The 23,872-nt window shown below is 47.5% G+C and overlaps 1 protein-coding gene and 1 long non-coding RNA gene across 5 annotated transcripts in view; one reads left to right on the forward strand and one right to left on the reverse strand.

Annotated features, from left to right (window-relative positions):
- LOC120407951 (stimulated by retinoic acid gene 6 protein-like) overlaps window positions 1-4,771 on the reverse strand; it is a 35,495-nt gene extending 30,724 nt beyond the window's left edge. For all 4 annotated transcript variants that reach the window (XM_039544353.1, XM_039544354.1, XM_039544352.1 and 1 more), the window contains exon 1: window positions 4,523-4,771. In XM_039544353.1, coding sequence (XP_039400287.1) covers window positions 4,523-4,542 — 20 coding nt within the window. In that variant the 5' untranslated portion in view covers window positions 4,543-4,771. The remainder of the gene's footprint in view (window positions 1-4,522) is intronic.
- LOC120407953 overlaps window positions 1-8,537 on the forward strand; it is a 41,818-nt gene extending 33,281 nt beyond the window's left edge. Inside the window, exons 4-5 of the long non-coding RNA XR_005600349.1 lie at window positions 7,902-8,047; window positions 8,230-8,537. This is a non-coding gene — a long non-coding RNA (uncharacterized LOC120407953). The remainder of the gene's footprint in view (window positions 1-7,901; window positions 8,048-8,229) is intronic.
- Window positions 8,538-23,872: the final 15,335 nt, after the last annotated feature.

Here is a 23,872-nt window from a genome sequence, read left to right on the forward strand (position 1 = left end):
GCAGCTACAGCTGTGGCCAGCTCAATTAGGGCCCAGCTGGCCCTGATAAGGGGGCTGTGGGCCAGAAGCTGGAGGACTCTCTCTCCAGCCTTGGAGGGAGAAGGACCGGGCTGCCCAGGAGCTCAGGGTACAGGGAACATAGCAGGGCTGGGGAAAGGCAAGAGGAGCTGGGGAGCTCAGGCCTGGCAACTCCCCAGGCTGTGAGCCTGGTTAAAGGCCAAGACAGGTACTGGGGTTGCAGAGGCAGCAGCCCAGAGATAGGCAGAGGCAGCTGGTCCGAACCCCTTGCTAATGATGAGTGGCCATGACAGAGTGCAGTTTGCCCCAGAGAAAGGGGGCTAGATGATGACTGGCAGTAGCCACTGAGGCAAGGTGGGTGAAAGGGGAGACCCAGAGTGTGGGGGTACTGCTGGGGCAGAGCCCAGATGAAAAGGCACCGGGGTCTGGGAGGGACACAGGGGCCAGCAGCAGGCGAGACATCAGCCAGCAAAGGGTGCTCCGGAGCTGGAAAAGAGCTAATTCCCAGGACGACCAGCAGGAGGCGCCACACTGGTGAGTCGTCGCATCCCTACACTATCATATCCCCCTTTAGTCTTCTCTTTTCCAAGCTGAAAAGTTCCAATCTTTTTAATCTCTCCTCATATGGAAGCTGTTCCATGCCTCCTAATAATTTTTGTTGCTCTTCTCTGTACTTTTTCCAAGTCTAATATATCTTTTTGGTGATGGCAGGACCAGCGCTGCACACAGTATTCAAGGTGTGGGTGTACCGTGGATTTATATAGTGGCATTATGATATTTACTGTCTTATTACCTATCCCTTTCCTAATAGTTCCTAATATTCTGTTTGCTTTTGTGACTGCCACTGTACATTGAGCGGATGTTTTCAGAGAACTATCCACAGTGACTTCAAGATCTTTCTTGAATGGTAACAGCTAATTTAGATCCCATTATTTTGTATGTATAGTTACTTGAGATTATGTTTTTCAATATGCATAACTCTGCATTTATCAACATTGAATTTCATCTGCCATTTTGTTGCCCAGTCACCCAGTTTTGTGAAATCCTTTTGTCATTCTTCACAGACTGCTTTGGACTTAATTATCTTGACTAATTTTGTATGGTCTGCAAACTGCTACCTCACTCTTTACCCCTTTTTCCAGATCATTATGACTATATTGAACAGCACTGGTCCCAGTACAGATACCTGTGGACTCTATTTACTTCTCTCCACGGTGAAAACTGACCATTTATTCCTACCCTTTGTTTCCTATCTTTTAACCAGTTATTGATTCATGAGAGGACCTTCCCTCTTATCCCATGACAGCTTACTTTGCTTATGACACTTTAGTGAGGGACCTTGTCAAAGGCTTTCTGAAAATCTAAGTACACTATATTCCCTGGATCACCCTTGTCCACATGCTTGTTGACCCCCTCAGAGAATTCTAATAGATTGGTGAGGCATGATTTCCCTTTACAAAAGCCATCTTGATTCTTCCCCAACAAATAGTGTTCATCTATGTGTCTGATAATTCTGTTCTTCACTATAATTTCAACCAGTTTGCTCGGTACCAAAGTTAGGCTTACCGGCCTGTAATTGCCAAGATCGCCTGTGGAGCCCTTTTAAACTCATATTAGCATCAGCCCCTGGGGAATCTGCAGCTAAGTTAACACAGTCTGACCCAACTCTGCATTTTCTAGAGTGCCAGCTCTCTTTCTACTGCATAGCTCTCACATATCTCTTTGGTGCCAAAGGAGTGGGCCTGGAGGAGTGAGCACTACATGCGACCCAACACATGCAGTTGCACACAACCGCTGGAGTTCAAATGTGTGCTAGACAGTGATTGAGCAGACACAATGCCAAAAATAGACACCAAGAAATGTTTGCAATTCATGGTCCCTGCAAATATGAGGCAGATGTTGGCTCTAATGCATCTCAGGACAAAACTGTTTTCATCAACATACGACAGAGTGACTGTCTTCTGTATTATTGCAGCAAGGCCTGGCACACACACAGCTGCTGGAACATGGAAGATTCACGCTGACATCAAGGGAGCTTAGCTGATTTATTCAGCTGAGGAGTGGGCCTAATGGGCCACATTTTCTTTCAATTGCACTGGTGTGGCTTCTTTTGAAGACAATGGTTTTCACTACAGTATAACTGAAAACAGAATTTGTACCAGTATTTTACATCTGCACAGCACTTTCCATGCTGATAGGTCCCAAAGCACCTCACAAGCTACATATACAGTGTGCACCACCAATGAAATGCAGCCATCTCTGAGAGGTTGAGAGCAGCAGCTAACTGATGTGAAGCAGGCTGCACTGTGTGGGGACAGAATGGGGTCTGATTCTGATCTCACTTACTCCAGACAAGCATCAGAAATCCTGGAGATACAAGAGTGTAAACCAGGGTGAGCTCAGAATCAGACCTCAGGATGATGACATTTTGGGCAAGGACCCTGGGAACAGCCTCTGCACTTACAAAAGGTGCCATGCTGAGAGGTTTAGTGTCCAAACAGCACAGGACCTTCATTATTAAGTTGTCATCTGAAACCTCCCCAGAGCTCGCTGTATGGCATGCATTTTATCTGCCTTGGGAGGATTAAGGGATAAATCAACCTTGCTGGGATCTGTTCCTGGAGTTTAGATCACTAAGGCCCCTTTCCTATAGAAATCTTCAGGCAGTGTGCTCATTTGCATGGCAGTACCCAGAATTCTCCTCAGGTTTACAGCTTTCACAGGTAAACTGGCATCTGAACTGTGGAAACAAACTGACCTGCTAAGCTGTGCTCATGGAGGGCTGGGATCTTTAGTCCTGTTATATTGACTTTCCAAGTGAGAACTGGGGACACCCTTTCCTCCAGAGCCTCCAGAAATGTGGCGAGTTTGAATCCCGGTGAGGGGGGATTTCTGGTTCTGTGTTGGACAGGTGGGTTACAAACTTAGCATTGTCTTCAGAAAATACTGCACTTATACCATACACAGGAGTCCACTGTAGAGTATCATATCTCATTGATTAAACAACAGATGGAAAACTTCCCCCTCTAGTTAAACATTGGCACAGTGCAATCAAGAGAAAGGCAAAGGTCCTGCTTGGGGAATCCTGCTCTTAATCCAACTCTGCTCAATGGGACCTGGCACTTTGTGTTTGAGCATGACTGGCCTTTACATCAACACTTCCTTCTAGTTTGCATATAAAGCCATACAGACGAAGAGTCACAGGTAGTAGAAAGAGTAATACTGACCTTCTAAATCCCTAAGCCGGGGGACCTAGTACATCATTCTACTTTTAGGGAGATAGGGCACTGAGACTATTTTGGAAAAAGAGTATAGGTTGGCAAATGAAGAGAATGTCCTTTGATTTCTTCCATCATGTTCTGTTGATCAGGACTGTTATTGAGACAGTAATGTATAGTATGTACTGGATGCTCCTTTAACTTATAGATGCTAAGGCCAGAAAGGGCTGTTATGTCCATCTATTCTGAGTTCCCATATAACACAGGCCAGACAATTATACTCTGTGGTTCCTGCAAGAAGTCCATGACTTATGGTTCAGCTAGATAAGAACATGTTTTATGAAAATGGGATGGGTGTTCGAGAATTTCATGTATCAGAGGGGTAGCCGTGTTAGTCTGGATCTGTAAAAGCAGCAAAGAGTCCTGTGGCACCTTATAGACTAACAGATGTATTGGAGAATGCGCTTTCGTGGGTGAATACCCACTTCGTCAGATTCAAGAATTTCATGTACGGTCTGTTCTAGGACAGTAACAATTACTTTGCTGTAGAGTCATTTTTCACTGTTTTTATAGCAGTGTGGGATAATTTTCGTGCATGATTATTTGCCAGTTTACCATCTGATGTACTGATTTTGTACAAATTTACCAATTATTGGAAAATCAAGGCAAATACAAACTACCAATAACTGTAGCACATTTACTGAAAAAATACACCGAAGAAAGACTGGATCTCTACAGATTGTGATGGTATCGATTAGACCAGGGCTCTCAAGTGGAGCACTGGTAGAAATGATTAACAGGCCCCCCTGCCTATGTCCATGTGGGAGGGATTTGGCCGAGAGTGCACTTTGCTGCAGAACCCAGACACAGTGCACTGCTTCCTGCTGTAACAGAGCCAATCCCAGTGAGTGTTTTACCTCCTTTGTTGACACTGGCACTGATTCTCTTGTGGCACAGGACACACCAGGAGTGACTTATGGAAGCCAGTGCAGTTAGATTGTGTAAAAGCAGTGTGAACTCAGAATTGGAGCCACTGCTGTGTATCTCATTTTGCTCCTTGCTGTAGTTGTGGTTTTTCTTTTTGTTCCTCAATAATGGAGGCCTCAGGATTGCAGTATCCAGTGACTCAGATTGAAAAAGAGACTAGATTCTGCAGACCACACACCTCTCGTTTGAATGATGTGTTGAAAGTACCGTATAAAATCTGCCCTTGTGGACCCAGGAGCTGGGCACTTTAATCCCCTCAAAGCCAAGCCCATCCTCCCAGCTTTCCTGCTTACACTTACCACGCCTTTGCAGAGAGCATCTTGGCTGTGCAGCAGAGAGCTCCACGAGGAGCTAATGCACGGAGCTGCTGCTGGGTGCAGACGTGAGCAATAACTCAGATCTCAGAGCTGGCACTTGGTGGGCACTCTTCCTGGCTGCTCAACTGCAATCCTCTCAGCCTGCAACTAGGCGCCTTGCTTCAGAACTCCTCCTCACCTCCACTCAGCAGGAAAGCAGACATCCTGTCAGACACTGACTCCAGGGTAACTCTAAAGGAGAGGAAGTGACCTCTTCCTGATTTACTGGCCAGTAAGTTTGTTGCTTTCTCCCAGCTGTCACGGAAGCAGAGACCGATTGGTTAGTTCTTGCCAGGCTTCTCACTGGGAAATGAATCAAGTTTTAACTATGCTGTCTGCGCCCATCCTTATAAAAATGCCTGTGCATGTTACATGAATTCAGGACCTTCAAAAGTGAGATCTGAAATCGCTATAAGCCAGGAAACCCAGTGTCCAGCTGTTGAGCACCGTGTAGGTGTATGCATTTGGATATGGTTTCTCAAGCTCAGGAATAGGCTTCCAAGGGAGGTTGTGGAAAGACCATGATTGGAGGTTTTAAAAAACACATTGGACAAACATGTCAGGGGTGGCCTAGGCTTATTGGATCCTACCACAGTGCAGAGGGCTGGACTTGATTACTCGTCAAGGTCCCTTCCAACCTGACATTTCTATGATTCTGTGACTGCATCTTCTTTGCAAAATCTGACACTGTCACTTACCCAGTTCTTTTTAATGGTCAATAAACACCACAAGCACTTTCAGTCTCTTAATCCTCTGAAGAAAGGGGGATGAGTAGATTCTGTGCCTGGCCTGTTAATTTTTCATCACAGTTTTGCAAGCATGCATTGAACAATCACATAACACTAGGCAATGTAACATACTAAGTAGCATATATTTACCTTCCACTGCCACTAGCAGTGGAGGTGTTTTTCAGCATGGCCACCCGGACGTGAACATAGGACACCAGAACTAGGAAGAGAGGGACCACCAATATGAAAACACCCGCCACGAGCATCAGGGTTTTGTGCCTGGAGGTGTCCTCACATGACAGCTTACCCAGCGACGGGGTTTCACAGAAGAAATGGTTGATGACGGAGATATTGGGTAGTGTCATTCAGTCGCACAGTCCAAGCAGCAGCTGGCCAAAAGTGCTCACTCACGTAGCTGGGAGCAGCTTACATGCCAAAGGCTGTGCGTGAACAGCCCAGGAGTGGGGGTTCTCCCAGCAGAGCAGGGTAAGGCTGGCTCCCAGAGTCGAGGATTGGATATCACTTGTCAAATGTCAGCTCTATGTAAACTGAAAAACGTAATCATTTGTTCAGTCTTAAGGTCTTAAACCACAAAGGAGTTGGATTAACTGTCTTTGGGGGATGTTTTAACTCCTAAGGGCAGATGTTGTCGTTAAATATAACAAGGTGGGGAAGCATGGCTGGCTTACTTCCAAAGGAGGAAATCTTGATAGACCAGCCCTTCCAAAAGAGAATACTCAACAATATTAGTCCTGTTTCATCAGCTTTTATAGCAACAGATCCTAACAAGCTACCAGTGACGGGATGTGCCTACTCAGTGACACTATCTATTTCCTAGTCTCATCAGACTTGGCACGGTAGGGAGGTAAGCCTGAGGTTTTAATATTGTTCAACAGACCTCCCTGATTTCCCTGTCTTATGGAGCACTAGTCTGCCATTGCCACAGAAGTGTCTTCCAAAATAAATACTACAGCATTCAGACAAAGACTAGGCTCATATAATATGTGAAAAACCTGAGTAAGTGGTCTCCTTTTTTATGCCTCTTGGAGCAACTACATCTACATCTCCTTCCTCACCACTGACCCATAATTCAACCTTTAATCTCATCATCAGGGTTCTACACAAAATGATGCTTGTTGAGTTTCTCTTCTAGCGCCACATACGTGACCACTCATGAGCTTCTGCCAGTACAGAAATACACCTGCCGCTTCCTGGGTTGAACCAGCAAGGGTCTTGACCATCTGTTTGGTGGGTGGTAAGCTACTACTTTCTTCCAAGGCCTATTGCCACCATGCCAGTTGACCTACATTGCTCTCTACCCATACTACCCTGTCAGACATGAAAATCTTTCCCTCTGAGCCAGAATCCGGAGGTGATATTACTCTGCTGTAGATTGCCATGGACTCGCAGGGGCGAAAGAAAATGCAGGCCTGTTATTTACCAGGCTGCACGCACAGACTATATATATAGGGGGATGCAAGAGAGAGTGTGGTCACAATGCAAACTGCACACACACACACACACACACACACACCACACTAAAAAATTTAAAATTTAAAAAAAGTTTTTTTGGGGGGTAAGGGAGGAGTATTAGATTATCTAATAGAGTTAATGAAACTTAAAACACACAATGAACACAATGAAAAAAAAATAATAATATACATATTTTAAGATGCAGCATTTAGTAATAACTACTACTACAAACAAATAACCACGACCAACGACGAACGAGAAGCTCTGTTGTTTGCTGAGCTTGAAGCTGAGAGGAGGAGAGGTGATCAGGCATCAGGGGGTATACACAGGTATACAGGATATACACATATACACAGGATTTTTTTTCTTTCTTGCCTCCCTGCCTGCATGCAGGCCAGCAGTACCAGTATGAAGGCATACATATCATAGATCATAGGGGGGGGAAAACCCAAAACCTGATTGTGTCCATTTCTGATTGGCACAAGCAGCAGGGGTGGGGTGAGGGCAGGGGTGGTGTTGCCCCCCAAAAGGTGAGGAAATGGTGAAATGAATAGAATGAGGAAAGAACAACACTGATGCGAAAAAAAGAAGCAAGAGGCCAGGCAATAGGCAATGCACAGGATTACAGCAGGAACATCTCAACATCTGCTAGTATGACTGACTTATTATTCCTGCAACGGTCACCAACCTTAGTCTCTTTTGAGCATAAACTAAAGACACCCAAAGGTATAAAACATAGCCTTAGGTCTCAAATACTACTGATTCTAATTGGAAGTGCCTTTGTTTCCTTTAGACACAAGTGGTATCCTAGACTTCACCTTCTACTCCCAGTTTCTCTCAGCTCAGTTAGCACAGGCAGTTCTGTTGCTGCTGCTTGGAGACTCTGGGTGAAATCCGTTAGCACCAACATAATTTAGCAAATACGAAGTTGGGATACCACTTGCTATGGCAGTACAGTTCCCCTGAAAAGTAACCAGCCATGAGGAACAAGGAAAGAATGGGATTTTTACCACCTGGTGCAGCTGTGATATATAAAGTGCCAAAAAAGCTACTCCTTGGGGAATTCTGTGCCACTGTGTGCATCCATAATTAATGTGCCATGCATATTTTTTTTCCTGCAGAAAGTAACTTTTGCCAGAAAGTTGCAGCAGTTCTGCCTTTTGCCCACCAGAGGGTACTGTGGCACTAGAACAGAGCAGCAGTTCCCAGCCAGCCCCAGCTTCCATGGGGATGAGAAAGAGCCTGCCTTCTTCACAGCACCTGCCAGGTCAGGAGACAGGGGATATGGAGAGACAGACAGCATGGGGCACAAAGGGTTACTGGGGGTCACAGACAGGCATAAGGGCTAGTGGATGAGGACTGACTGGGGCAGGAGCTGAATGGGAGTGGAGATGCAGGGTCACTAAGACTGCATTACAATGCTTACTACCTCCTTTTTGTGTCTCAAAGTACCAGCTAATGTGGTGTCTCCCACTGGGCTCTGGGCTGACACTTGAAGGACAGACGGAAAGCGCTGTCTGTGGGACACTTTCCCTGCGTTGCCGGAGAGTGGAAGACTGTGCCAGTGCAAGCTCCAGGATCGTCAGAACTTGACTGAATAAACTGATTTCTTCAGAAAGCAAGCCTCTCTCAGGTGTAAAAACGTACAGGGGTCTGATGCATCACAGCATTGCTAGTGAGCAATCGCACTGATCCCCTACTGTCACCAGTATGAATACGACTCATCTCAGCAGGGATTAAAAGTTGTTCCCACTTCATGGAAGTTTGGTAGCCTCTATTGAGAAATTTGCAGTTCCAGTTTCCATGTCCCATATTCATGACTATAGTTTGCAGTAAATTGTAAGCTGTTGGGAGTAAGAACTGTCCTTCACAATGTTTTATACAGGGCCAAGCACAGTGAGGCCCTGATCTCAGTTGGGCCCTTTAGGGAGATCTCCAGTAGGGCCAGAATTGCCTTGCTGGCTATAAGTTGATGAGAGTTGGCAGCATTGTTATGAGCAGAAGTGGAAAAAAATCAGAAGAGAGCAAAAAATGATTTAATTATTTAAAAAAAAACCCAACAACAAACACCTCATCTGAACTCTTGGGATTGGCAATACTGTAAACACTTGCAACTACATCCAGAGTCAAAATCACTGCACATCTGTACTGCAAACCCTTCATCTTTCCCTCCTCTCCAACACCTCTACTTTTGTTGTCTGTTTTACATCTTGCTTTAAGGGTCCAATCCTGCCAACACTTAGGGCTTGTCTACACTTGGAAATGTAATGAAATAACTATCTTGCTAAATTTCCAAGTGTAGACTAGGACAGATACGGCAATTTCCTGCAATATCTTTGGGAGATCTTATTGTATTAAGTTAGGCCAGTGACTGTAATTCCATGTGGGAGGGTGACCACAGCTCCTCCGGGAACTAAGAACTGGGGAGGCAGGGGGTTATTAGGCAAATTAACTCAGATTGTAACACTTCCAGGGAAGTACCACCCCCCAGAGAGGCTCACATATGCTAGTTCAGGCTGGATACTTTAGAGAACAATAGAGAAAGGACTTTTAAATAAATTGCCTGAGTTTAATGGCCTTCCTACCAAGGAGGGTCCCAATCCTTCCTAGGAGAGGTTGGAAGGACTTTAGCCTATCTGAGACCCCGTAAGTCTTGATGGGTGACTGCTGGTAAACCTTTAGCATATGTGTATGAATGTTTGTTTTTAATGTTTTTTCTGGAATGCTTTCACCTTAAGAATAAATGTGCTTGTTCAGAAAAAGCAATGTGGTAACTTATAAATGCTGGCAATTACACTGTTCATAAGCCTTTGGGGAGAAAGCAAAAAGACGCTGGCCTGTTTAGGAATCTGGCTTGCAGGGGATATCACAGTATAGGCAGGGAACTGTTCAGCCTGGAAAAACCCAGGCCAGGAAGGAAAGAGATGCAGATCTCTGCCCAAAAGACATAACAGCTGGGAGCCTAGAGTGTGTGCCCTTGAGGGACCACCGAAGAGAAATACAAGTGCAGTTGCCCTGACCTGTGACAAGCCCTTACACGAGTAATTTTACGCATGTTTCTAAGTTACTTCTGTGGCCTCTTACCATGGTATCTAAGCACCTTAGTCTTCTGGTTTGGATATCGGTGCAATACAGCTGGCTGTGTGAGGTTGGCTGATTGACCGTTAGTCTGATTTCCCAGTGTAAGGCGTCATCTTGAATTACCGGGTTGTTCTGATTTAAAGAGCTATTCGTTGTGAGAGGTACCAGAGCCCAGCCGTGGCAGGCATATTTCCAACACTGTCTAAAAGGAGAGCAGAGAGAGGGACCCAAAGGGCACGTAGGCACTTCTAAAGAAGAGAATTTAAAAGCATCAATTCAAGAGTCATTTCAAGAGTCCAGCTTCTAGAAAATAACACAAATTGGCCAGCCTCCACATCAGTATGCCTCTCTCGCAGAATGAGCTAGGAGACATTTTCAATCAGCATACTTCATTCCATCAAGTTTGGTTTGTGGACTAAAAGCATGGCAGTGACCTTAAATAACTAATTTGCAATGAGATAACTTTGCTATTTGCAGTATTCAAGGCATTGGGAAGTACAAGAAAGTACTGCAAATGCTGAGGGGCACATCTGGTTATTTTAGGTAACATAGGCAAGTTGTCACCTCTGTTGCTGTTGAATCTGACATTTTATATGTTGTTTATCTCCTGTCCAATATCCTGAAGAAGAGAGCTTTGGCTGACGTGCAGGTGTACTATTTAGCAGAAAGGCTCCCTTCACTAAGAAATCTATGTGAATTGAGTTTCTGCTAAAATGTGATTAAATAGCTGGCAAATAATTGATATTTTAAAAAATAGCATCAGATAGATTGTGCTTTTTCTGGTGTCTCTTCTGTTTTGCTTGAGCCATTGCTGTGACAGACAGAGATAGATAGAGGGGGCATAAGGGGATAGACAGATTTATACATATATAGAGGAGGCGAAAGGAGATAAATGGATAGATAGCTAGATAGAGGGGGCGAAAGGGGATAGATAGAGTTATGTTTATAAGGAAGACATGGGATCTTTTTCAGGGGAAAAGGCCATACGCCATATTTACTGAACATACAAATAATTAGTATATGCATTCAATCACACCACACACGCACACACACACAGTCCCACCAGTTGATGTTATAGTTACCAGTCCAGAGTCCAGATCAATCCGGGGTCAGCTAGGTTGATCACAGGTAGGAAGGAGCCAGGTTCCGTCGGTCGTGATACGATGCTCCGGGGAAGTCTTGGCAGGACAAAGCCAAAGTTTCATGGCAAGGCACCCTGTTTATATAATTTTCCTCCATTGGGACCAATGAGTTTTGCACAGTCATGCTGCAATCAATTGTTTGATGAGTGTTTTGTTTTCTTAAATTGTCCTTCTCATCTTTTATCAAGTCTCTCAGGGAGTTCTCCCATGCTGGTTTTGATCACAGCTATCGTGTCCCCATTGATAGGTGCCTGTCTCATGTTTAAAGTCCTCAATCTGCCCACCTCTGACATTTCAACAGGAGCATGTTGCAGCCTCCTGGCACCCTTGCATCTGTCTCCAGTTCCTCCCTAGAGCATCTGGTTCAGTGATAGCCTTCACACTTGTCTCTTAATACACACATTCCTCATTCTCACACAAAACAGAATTGATTTACACAGAACATTTTGAACAGGAACATCAAGTTGCAATGCAAAGGAAAGACAATCCTTGCATTCTTTTACTTATTTTAAAATGCTAAACCCACAAAGTGGTGACCTTAAAAAGTCTGTAATTGCTTTGAATTCAGTCCAGTAACAGATTCCAGCTGATGCATTTTTACCAAATGGCCCATTAGGCCATTCCTTTCTGCTATTCAAAAAGGGTGGCTGTCAGGATATGATCAAATATACACCAATACATTTAATACATGCTACATTATTATTTTTTTAATCCTTCATTCTAAATTATACAAAATACAACATAAAAATCCTACTACTACATATCCCCCTTTTGACCCCCTTAAGAACAATTCTTGAGTGGGTCATATTTTATACAATTGTTTCATAGCAATCACTGCGAGACAATTTGAGCTTGTGGTTGTAATTTAACAAGCATTATTTTTGTCCAACAGCACATACAACACATTCCTAGCAAGCAAACACAGGACAATATTAACACAACTGGTAATGGCTGAAACATAATAGCCAATATGCCCTTAGAGGTCAGGGACCAGTCTGCAAAAATGTCATACCAATGATAGGCTGTCAGTTCTTTTTCTGACTTTGCAATTTTTAGCAGGTCTCCATTGGCATGTAATATTTGAATGACACACTTCCCTATATCCCTCTGTGTCCATTGTAAAAATGGAGTCACCTTTTCTAGTTCGTCCCTGTGACAGAGTTGGGACTCACCACCACACGCCTCTCACTGGCATATCTGGAATTAGCTCTGTCCTCTGCAGGGCGCCATCTGCTGGTGGTGTCTCGTCAGTCATCTGCTCCCCTGTTGATGTCCAGACCCGCATTGTTCCCTGCTCGTCAGCGTCCTCTTCAGGACACTGCCCTCCAGCAGTGCCCACTGCTCTGGTCTCACCCCCTTCCGGGGGTCTGGTGTTATCAGCAGTCCTCCATCTGTACCTATTCTAGTAGCCATCTGCAGCCTCAAAGTCTAGCCCCTTTGTCACAGTAGCCAGCCACTGCCTGTATCAGGCCATGCTCCTCCTCAGCCAGGTGTAAAACAAGGGGGAAGGAGGGGACCCAGGCCCACCCCCTACTCTGGGTCCTGACCCAGGGACCCTCTAGCAGCAGCCACCCTGCCCTCCTTCTCTCCCCTTGTCAGACTTTGTCTCTGGGCCGCTTCCCCTTTGGCCCTGTGCACCTGCTTGGCCCTTTGTAGGAAGGCCCTCAGGCTGGGATTTTCCTTGGCTGGAGCTCCCCAGCTCCTTCTACCCTTTCCCAGCACTGCTCTGTCCAAGGTGCTGGTCTCCTGCTCCAGAGACAGACATTCCCCCCCATGAAGGTCTGAGAGAAGATTGCCTGCGCCTCTCCTAGGCAGCCTTTATATAGGGCCTAGCCTAGCTCTGATTGGCTGGCTCTAATCTCAGCCCTGATTGGCTCTCAGTAGGCCCTTCTCTAATTGGCTGCCAGCCTGCACAGCCGCTCTGGCCTACTCTAGCCCTCTCTCTCATGGGGGGGGGGCAGTTGCCCCACCACAGTCTCATACACATGTTCCCAATGATGTGTCCTTGCTGCATGGTTCTGTGGTGACAGGTAGGGACAAGCACACCCATTTCTGAGGGCTCCACTCCGTACGTCCTTGGGTGTCCAATAATTTCTTCTCTTTCCCAGACCACTGACCCATAACCCAGGGTAGCCAAAAGGATCCCATGGTCAATTGTGGGAGCGGGTTCACTTTCCATATTTCTGTCTCCACAGACTGTTGGTGAGCAATTTTAACAATAATTTCACCTAATAACAAATCAGGCTTAACCATGCTGGAAACACATTGCATCCATTCATATTTGTAGGTGTCAAACCAGAACCTCTTCTGTTGTTTGAAAAGATGCGTTAATACCCAAACATTCCCAGATATTACACAAAACATTTTGTGTTCAAATGATGCTAAACTAAGAATTTGCATCTCAGTACATCCTATGGCCAAGGCAGTTTTATTCCCTAATTCTATTTGTTGTTTATACAGCAGCCAGGAGGTGGTGTTTAGTCATCGCCACATATTCCATGTTGCTTTTAGATTTCCCAGACCTATTTGTACCAAACCCACAGTATTATCTGCCTGCTTGTCAATTAGACTATCTTGCAGTTATGGCAAGAAACTTAACTTATTCTTAATTACCTCCAAGTCTAGAGTTTTCATAGTTCCTGCTCCAAATCCAGCTCCTCCTAATGTGGTGTCTACTACATCTCGTTTTGCTCGGCCATTGGGGTGTTCATGTGTTTTTATCCAGGTTGTTATAATAGGAAGGGAGTAGGGTAAACATTTGGGTTCCAATTTAGACACGTTCAACTGAGTCCAATACAGACCAATTTTCATTTTTACTAATAGTTGATTTAACAAGACTTTTACTGGATCACTTTGAATCACAAACAATTTTGGTTTCTTTATCTTAATTGAGGTACCTCTTTCGAATGCATAGTCTCTGGTTCAGGTTCTGGTGAATGTGTCCGGGAATTCAATTCACTATGGGGTATTGGACAGCATCCCCAATAACTGTTAGTATTGTTCCAGTCTTAACAGGTAATCATGGGTAGCTGGAACTACCAAGGGGGGAGGGATAGCTCAGTGGTTTGAGCATTGGCCTGCTAAACCCAGGGTGGTGAGTTCAATCCTTGAGGGGGCCATTTAGGGATTTGGGGATTGGTCCTGCTTTGAGCAGGGGGTTGGACTAGATGACCTCCTGAGGTCCCTTCCAACCCTAATATTCTATGAACTCCAGGTGGTATCCCCATAGGGACCCTCTATTTTAACCCTTATTTCCTAGTGGTTTGGTATTCCTGTGGTGTTTATGAGATGAACTTTTAAGTCCCTCTTCCCCTTCCCAGGCATACACATTGGTATTGCCTAAGGGTTTTAAGATTTGGCTAGCGTTTTTATCATACCATTCCATGAGGATCACCAGATCCCGGGTAGGAATCTATGATTGGTTGGCGGGGAGTGAATTATTCCTTAAATATTGGCATATAAGGAGGATTGTATCTTCTCCCATGATCGCTCTAATTATCTGGACACTAAAAGTTCCCAGAAGCAGGTAAAGCCAGACCTTACAATGGAGTCTTATTTTCCGTGGATTAAAATTGCAGTGGTTAAGCAGTGCCTCATGCTCAGGTTCTGGGATGTCCTTTTCTGCAAAGAATTAAACATGATTATTTATATAAACAATTTAATTTGTGAAACATGTACCCATTTCAGTTTTCCATCTTTTTCAATACGGTATACCAGGCTAAGGTGGTCCACTATGGAGTAAGGGCCTATCCACTTTGATTCCAGTGAGTGACCCCCTTTTTCCCATTTTAAGATACATGACTTGGTCCCCTGTTTCCCACAGGGCTGCCTTTGTGGGTCTTTGGTTTTGAATTTTGCAGAGTAACACTCTGCAAAAGTCTATTACTTAGACCTTAGTCTATTACTGCATGGTCTCGTGCGTGCTGCTGTCCTAGGCACATGCCTTGAGATCGGCTCTGCACTCAACAGCTCCATTTCTTGCCTAGCAGGCTCCAGTGACCGCACAGTGGCCAAGGGCGGGCAGGCTGAACCACACCACAGAGGAGTGGTTGCTGCTCTCTGGGCACCATTGGTGTCTCATAGGTTTCAGCAGTGGAGCCCCATGGAGGCACCATGCAGGGGGGAGCTGGAGCCGGTTCCCACAGGTTCCCAAGAACCGGTTGCTAAAATTAGACCTCCGTGGAGAGCCGGTTGTTAAAGGGCCAGGGGTGGGCAAAGATCTGTTGCTCCCAGGAGTCCCAGCTGGGGAGGCTGAGGCTCCCCCGGCCCTTCCCCCGCATCCCCCCAGCTGCAGCATGGCCAGCCGCCGGCACCAGCTGGGCAGCTGAGCTCGGGAGTCGTCCTGCTGCCGCTTTTTGAGGCAGCAGGTGTGTGTGTGGGGGTCCTGCTGCAAGCTCCAGGGCTGGCTAGGAGGGAGGGGGCAAGTGGGTCCATTGGCCCAGGCCCTGCAGGGCCCCTGGCCCCATGAGGATGTCTCCTCCCAGCCCTACCGCCCCGCCCCCCCCCACCCCCCAACACAGCAGCAGCAAGGCCACCAGCAGGGCAGCTCACCAGTGAACCTGAGTCATCCTGCTGCATTTAGCAGACAGAAAGGGAAAGGGGGAAGGGGCTGCAAGCTCTAGGGTTGCCGGGGGCGAGTGGGGCAATTTGCCCCAGGCCCTGCAGGGGCTCCTGGCCCCACGGGTATGTCTCCCCCTGCCCTGGCCCCTCCCCCGTTCCCCCCTCTTAAATCAGAACTTTTTATAGGAAACCAGTTGTTAAGATTTTGGCAGGTCATCACTGGCACCATGTGTATCTCGACCAACATTAGAGGGGTGAAATACAGTTTGCTAAGACTTCTGTGCTAATTTATTGCTGTAGCGAAATGCCCAGACCCTATATGGCCAATCAGCAAGAACTCTAAGCAACCCTCCGCTCCTAAAGTGCAGGACAGGACCCCCAGCTGCAGGAATGACCTCTTTGCACACCCCTCCCCCCCACACTCAGTTGGTGCACTGAGCTGAGCCAGACCAGAGACTGAATATAGCCTTGAAAATGTGGCCCATCTTCATAACACCAAGCACTAGAAACTGACTTCAAGAGAACCTATTTGTTAGGGTTGAAAGTTCAGCCACTGATGGTTGCCCCACCCCTACCCCCAGGCCTCCCACCATAGCCAGCCTCACCTGGCCTTTGAGACTCCTGAGAACCACAGGGATAGGGCCAGTGAGGTTTCTTGGTAAGGAACAAGTCCGACGGATTCAGGGCTGTGCATCTGGACTGCCCCTTGTGAGCCTAGCGCTGGAAGCTTTGGGACCACCTGTATCAAGTTGGTTCCAAGAGCCCAAGCCAGTGTATTGATGGAAGAGCTCTCTCAGGAGGTCAGGTATTGGGGGGGAAACAGGTTGGAGCGCTATGACCAGTATTTAGGATCGGGACTCTGGAGTTCACAGTGCTGCTACGAGAGGCCACCTGACATTGTGACTATGGCCACAGCAGCTCAGACTGTTGATGAGTCTATGGATGAGACTTGGTCTACACCTAAGTTAGGTCAGCACGTTGCCCTGTGGTTGGCCACACTCCTGCGTGACATTGCTATGGCAACCTAACCTGCACGGTGGATGCACCTGTGTTGACAGAAGAAGGCTTCCATCGCTGAAGCGCCTGTCTGTCGGGGAAGTGGTGGCCTACACTAAAGGAAACCCCATTTCTGTTGGTGTGGGCTGTGTCTATACCACGGCGTCATACTGGCCAATACAGTGACAGAGCTCTGTTGGTACAGCCCCCCTGTACTGTACATGTACCCGTAGGGTTAGACTCCCATTAGGATTCTTTTAAGCATGTTGAGCTTGAATGATTGGAACGGGGGTGCAGGAAGGATCATAGAATATCAGGGTTGGCAGGGATCTCAGGAGCTCAGCTAGTCCAACCCCCTGCTCAAAGCAGGACCAATTCCCAACTAAATCATACAGCATCATAGAATAGCAGATAGAATCACAGAATATCAGGGTTAAACTGGAGCCACGTCTCCTGCTACGCTGAGTGGGAAATCGAGGACTTGGGCCTAACTCTTTAGAGTGTACGCAGCTAATCATCCGAGGGCCTTGGAGCGCACTGTCAATGCCTTTTGAACAGGGTTCTCTCTTCTTTGCAGAATATGGCCCCGAGAAGAACGCAGCAGGTGGGGGCGGGGCCGTCCACGGAGCAAGCCTACATCTCCAAGGTGGTTCTGCTGGGGAGCGCGGCCGTGGGAAAGTCAAGCACAGCCTTCCGCCATGTGAAAAAGGACGTCAGGGAATCCGTGCCCACTGTGGGATGTGAGTGAGTGGCAGCAATGAACTAATCCTTTGGTGCAACACAAAGGGCCTGATCTGCATCTCCCTTGTAGCAGGAGTGTCTCTGCTGAAGTCAGCGGAGCGACGCTAGCGTGACGTTTGGTTTTGCTTAAGCTCTCAGGCCCAGCAGAGCAGCAGCAGGACGTCACTCAGCAGGCAGGGTTAGGGGCTCCAGCTGGCAGCTCTGGCAGCTAACGGAACGTGACCCAACAGACCCCCAACGGTACAGCCCGTGAGCGCGGGGTTAGTTTGGTTTCTCCGCTCAGGCACAGGACTGACAACGGCGAGATCCGGAAAAGTCTGGTTAAGGCGGCACAAGCTGTGCAGGCTGATGTGCCCATTTTAAAAGCTGGGCCTTGTCTGACGCTGCTCTTCAGAGCTGGATCTTTAGGCACCAACCTAAGAAGCACGTCTGAAAAAAGTCAGGCCTCAGCATCTCCTGCTCCACCGACACCAGTGGCAAAGGGCCTTTGGAGTTCACTGGCAGGGAGGCTCAGGCCCCAGGCAGGACACATTTCTCTGCTGGGGTAGATTGGAGACAGGAAATCATGAACAGGGGACCAGCAACACAGCTGTGTTCATTGTGGAGTCAGAGTGACAGCTAGCGGTTCATTGCAGGTAGTGCAGCATTTAAATAGGTCACCTCAGCGGAGCGTTTTGGTCTACACCTGCCAGTTCTGAGTAACCCAAGAGAGTGTTCACCATTTACTATTCAATGTTATAGATTTTCCCCTCTGCGTTCTCTCCGTGCTCTCCCCCTAGTCCTGGCTCTCCCAGCTGTCCCCACAGAAATACTACCAATCGCACTGTATTATCTCTGGATGGGTGCCAGTCCCAGTCCCAGCGCTCACTGCGACATTGCACCACGTTCTTACTCTCGCTGCACAAACTGACACAGGCGCATCCTGGAATCCCAGGAACTGCGCTTCAGAGTCCGATCTAGTGGGTTTGGGTTGGAACCACCCTTGTATAATTCCTGGGTGTCAGAAAAACAGACGTAACACTCTGTTCTGCCCTGTTTGTGACAGAGGACGTATGACAACGGAGCCTCCAACGGATGACATTTAAAAGGCTATCTTCCCAGACTCCCAGCAGCTCTGCCCATGATATCGCTCCAGTCACTCTAGTCAAAGCAGCCCATCTAGACTCTCCAATGTGATCAGCAAACCTGCCTTTGACATTTTCCTGCTGTTTCAACAGACACCCACTCTCACTAGAACTAGGTGAAATTTCAGCTGAACATTTTTTCTGAAAAAGCTGCAGATCCAGGGACACGACCACATTTTAGGAGTTCATGGTAACAGTGTTCATGTAGCCAGGTTGGTCCCAGAATATTGAAGAGACAAGGTAGGTGTTTTATTGGACCAATTTCTGTTGGTCGAGAGGACTAGGGTGACCAGATGTCTCAATTTTACAGGGACAGTCCCAATATTTGGGGCTTTATCTTATCTAGGTGCCTGTTACCCTCCACCCCCATTCCGATTTTTCACACTTGCTGTCTGGTCACCCTAGAGGGGACAAGCTTTTGAGCTTTACAGAGCTCTTCGGGGTCTGGGTAGGAAGCAGAGGATTTAGCTGTAACACTCCGGTTCCTTCCTCAGACCTGAAGAAGAGCTCTGTGTAGCATGAAAGTGTGTCGCTTCCCCCAACAGAGGTTGGTCGAGATAAGATCTTATCTCACCCACCTTGTGAGTTCATGGTAGTTTCACTGAATTGTTTTTAAAAAAAAATCACAATGTTTCATTTTTTTGGTTTGAAATGACTTTCAAAAATTCCTTTAGTCTTATTTTAAAAAAATTTATTTAGAATGGTCCAAGTTAAAATAAATGTTTCATTTGACCCAGAATAAAATTTCTCTCGACGTAGAGTCAAAATCTTTGAAACATTTCATGTGGTGTTGGACTTGCAATCAATTTTGTTTTGACTTTTCAAATTGCCAACAACAAAACCAAACCACCATTATTCACCCAGTTCTGCTCTGCGCTCCCATCATCAGAAGCAAAAACATTCATCTCAGTAGGCAACATTGGTGGAAAACATGGCTTTAGTTTTTATTGGAGATGTCAACCCAAGGTCGGTTAAGTCTCTTTAGGAAGTTTTGCAAGCTTACAGACCCTGGTATGAGCTAGGGAGGCCATTGATGTTCATGGGACTGATCCCCACCTGTTAGATGTTGACTTCAATGGAGGCAAGGCCAATTTACATAAGCAAGGATCTGGCTCGGTGTCTTTACGTCAGAAATAGGCAGAAAGACCCTTTTCTTCCTGTTTTAAAGAAGGGCCCCGACCTTTGCCAGGAGAGTGGGGATGGAGGGCCCAAGGGGTCTCCCACGCTGCCACACACACCAGGCAGTCACAGTGCCTACACCAAGGAGTGTGGTGTCATTCGCCTACATTACTTGCCACTCAGAGAAAGCTTCTGTCCCTCCCAGGGCTCTCTGGAGAGCTTTGGCTCTGTACTGCCTCCTTTACCTCAAGCCCATGTATTTGTCAGACAATCTGGCCCTTAACCGATGGCTTCTGCCTGTCTACTGTGCACAGCCGCACATTTGAGCTGCTATAGCATTTTCAGACCAAGGATCTTCAAACATTTTGCAGACATTTGCTGGCTTTCGCAGCACTCCAGGGAGGTGGATTTTAATTAGACCCATTATCCATCTGGGCAAGCTGAGACGGAAAGGTTAGGGGCTAGGCTGGGACTTGGCCCACACATTTGCCTGGGGGAGTATGGGAGAGCAAAGGCCTCTGCCCCCCTTTACGCCTCTGGGCCAGGTGTGCAGGAGCAAACGTGCACCTCTCACTTCCCTAAAGCAGGGAGAGAGGGGAGCAGGCATGGCCTTGGTGTCACCCCCGCCCACTGGCCAGCAGAGCCCTGCCAGTTTGGGGGTGGGGCAGGTTTGCTGGCATGGGCTAAGAGCAAGAACAAGCAGTTGTAGCTCAGAAGCATCTGAGCACCTCCCCGGGGCTACTCCTGGGACAGCGCTGCTTCTGTATAATCAGGGCTGTGCTTAGGGGCCCACGCGAGTCTTAAGTGACTTGCCCAAGGTCATGCAAATCAGTGTCGGGGAGACAGCAGTATTTCTGTTACAGCAGCACCCAACAGGGGCCAGGCACTGTACAGCTGGATTAGAACTCAAGACTCCTAATTCCCACCCTGCCATCACATTTCCTCCAGCTAGACAGCTGCAAAACCAAAGCTTGCTAATGCCACTAATATTGATGGATTGAGCAAGAACCATTGTTCTCATTCCTCTTCCCCTCCCCATCTCCCAGCTACACCCTGCTGATGTGCATTGGTGCACTACCGGGCTGTGATTGGGTAAGACCAGTTCACCAGCCTGTTTGTTACATTGCTTTTGGGGGGGGGTGTTTTAATTCTCTCTCTCTCATCCTCCCTCCCCCTGCAGCCCTTTCCAACCCAATCTCGACACCCATCTTTCACACAGATCACCGAGATGAAGGTTAACATTAATTAAGGTGCATGCTATGGCTTTCTCAAGGAGCTGTCCCATCTCTGCGCTTCCAGGTTCTTTCTTTACCCAGCTGGTATGTTTAGAGACTGCCACGATCAAGCTTGTGATCTGGGACACTGCAGGACAGGAGAAGTACCATGGTGTTTGCCATCTTTATTACAGAGGGGCGAATGCTGCCCTTCTTGTATTTGACATAGCCAGAAAGGTAAGAGCAGCGATGGCTTGTTCTCCTGCCTCTCTCCTCCAGAAGGGTTTGCCTTTATCTTTCTAAAATATCCCAACTGAATCTTGATCATGCAGCCACGCCGCTGGTAGGCTGCAATAGTTCTAGTGTAGGGTCGCTTCCCAATACGTCTCCAGACATTTCAACCAAGACTGCTTTTTCCTGCACACATCACGTAAGGGCTACACATCATGGGCAGGTTTATCCTTCTCTTCTGGTAAAGGTGGGTGAAGACATGCAAGGAACTGGTACAGACATTTCACTGACAGTGGACAATAAATGCTCACGCTTTCCCCCTCAAAGCCAAGATTTCTCTGTCTACCCCTGCCTCCCAGCCCAGTCCAGCTCACCAGCCAAGTAGGTAATGAGGGAGCATCACTAAGTGCTCTTTGTTCCCCTACCCTCATGTAACCCCACACCTGGGTGTGGTGTCCTGTCCCATCTAGTGGCACCGACACCACTTAGAGCAGAGGATGGCAACCTATGGCAAGGGTGCCGAAGGTGGCACGCAAGCTCATTTTCAGTGGCACTCACACTGCCCGGGTCCTGGCCACCGGTCCGGGGGGCCCTGCATTTTAATTTAATTTTAAATGAAGCTTCTTAAACATTTTAAAAACTTTATTTACTTTACAGACAACAATAGTTTAGGTTATATATTATAGACTTATAGAAAGAGATCTTCTAAAAACATAAAAAAATGAATGGCACACACAAACGTTAACTTAGAATAAATGAAGACTCGGCACAGCACTTCTGAAAGGTTGCCAAGCCCTGACTTAGAGAGAGATAAAATGAGTTACACTAATGTCTGTTTCTGATGGACTGTTCCAGGGGGACATGTCGCATGTCGCATGATCTCCCACTACGTTATGAAGGTTTTTTCCCTTTTACTAGTAATATGCAACACACAGGAACCGCAACACCGAGGGCCATATGTCTGTATTACTGCCATGGTAGTTACAGAAGGAGGAGACCATAGGCTGCTGACGAGTAACATCTCACAGTAACAGAGCTTTATTGAAGAGGTAGACCAAGCTTCTAAGAATCCTTGCCCCATCACAAGAGAGCCCAATCACCTCAGCCCATCACCTGTAGGCTGGGTCTACGACCCACTGGGGATCCATGGTGGTTGGGTCATGTCTGATGGAGGAGAAGTCATCCTTGGCTTTGGGGAAGCAAGTATATTTAGAGCTGGTTCCATGCTGAGTAGTGCTCCTAGCATCACTATCTGTCAAGTGCATTACCCATTTGTTTCTACCATTTTTACCCCTCACCTGCCAATCTCCTTTGGGCCATGTGACAGCTGCTGAGTATCTGTTGGTTTAATGTCGGTGTGTGTGTGTGTCTCTCTCTCACCTTTCCAGGCAACTTTTGCGAGAGCAAAGCTATGGTTGAGGGAATTAGACACCTGTGTAAGGACTTGTCCCAACCTGACCCCAAACACGTGGAGTTGTTCAAATGCAGCAAAAGTTTTTGAAAAGGCCTCTGGGTTAAGGCTGTCATTGCTAGTTACTGTGTGCTCGGGCCTGTGTAGCAGCGCCCTCTGCTGGTGAACGTGCAACATTGCGGGTCACTGCAAGGCTAGAGGCTGCAGCGTGAGATGGCTGAGCTTTCTGTCCTTTCATTATCTAGGCTTTGATCTTGTCCTTCCAGAATCCCCCTCTTGCTCCTCCCTCACCCAGCCACTCTGCTCTGGCTCAGTCCAGGAGCTGGACTTCAAAACGGTCCTTTAGAGAGACTTCAGACACTCTAAAACAATTCCTTACATCTTTTCACCCCCTTCCTCCCGCCCACCCCGAAGGCCGTTCTCCCCAGCAAGGCCTACAAAGGGCCAACAGACGGAGTTTCCTGGCCCAGCCGCGTTGCAGATTCCATGAGCCAGGAAAAGTCTAGAGGAACTTTCCAGACAGCAGAACTCAAAAACTTGCAGTTTTTAATCAGCCTGTCCAGCAAATCTCTTCCTACAACGTGTGTCACGGCAGCACCCGGTGGCACCCGACGCGATCAGGCCGCTCTGTGCTAAGCGCCAGGCACACCCCTGGCAGTAACAGCCCTTCCTGAAGGAGTTTGCAATATAAACACACCAGACACAGGGGCGGTGACTTTCTCGAGGTGACAGGCAGGGTTAGAACCCAGCTCTCCTGACTCCCCAGCCCACCTGAATTAGCTTGGGCAATGGAGTTGCCTGGTGCTCTGGTGGTGGGGCAGCCTATACACACACCGGGCTGTCGGCAGTCTCAGGATGACAGGGCCCCACGTGCTCATAGCACAAAGCCCATGTTCTAACTGCCGCGAGGACGCACAGGTCGCATGTCAGCAAGTGAGTCACTGCAGAGCCAGAGAACTAAGCACATGGGCCAGATCCTCAGCGGCTGTGAATCAGCAGAGCCCCACTGATTTCAAAGGATCTGCTCCAAGCCAAGAATGTGGCCCTTGGTTCCCGTCACCCCAGCAGGGCCCTGTTTGCGCTGCGTGGCTCAGGGTGCCTGCTGTTGGTTTCAGCGGTGGTTGTGAAAGGGGCTGGACGGCAGTCCCTGGAGAATCGAGTCCTGTGCTTCTCCATAGGCCTGGCACAACGGGAACCAGACAGGGGAAGAGGGTTGCACCCCATTCCCAGTGCCCTGAGTCACCCAGTCCTCTGTATGGCTACCCCCTTCCCTCCTGCATTACTGTGCAAAAGACATTGTCATTTTAAAATAAGCGAAGGCCACGCCACCTGCTCACCACCGGCAATGACAAGGCAGGTGCAACCACTGGCAAGTGTATGTTACAGGTTGGGGCCTGAGCCTGAGCCACAGAGGATATGAGCGATCACAGCCTAGAGCTTGGGAGCTTTAACTCCAGCTGGACCAGTCCATGG

Source organism: Mauremys reevesii, linkage group 6, assembly GCF_016161935.1.
Source record: "Mauremys reevesii isolate NIE-2019 linkage group 6, ASM1616193v1, whole genome shotgun sequence".
Taxonomy (NCBI): domain Eukaryota; kingdom Metazoa; phylum Chordata; order Testudines; family Geoemydidae; genus Mauremys; species Mauremys reevesii.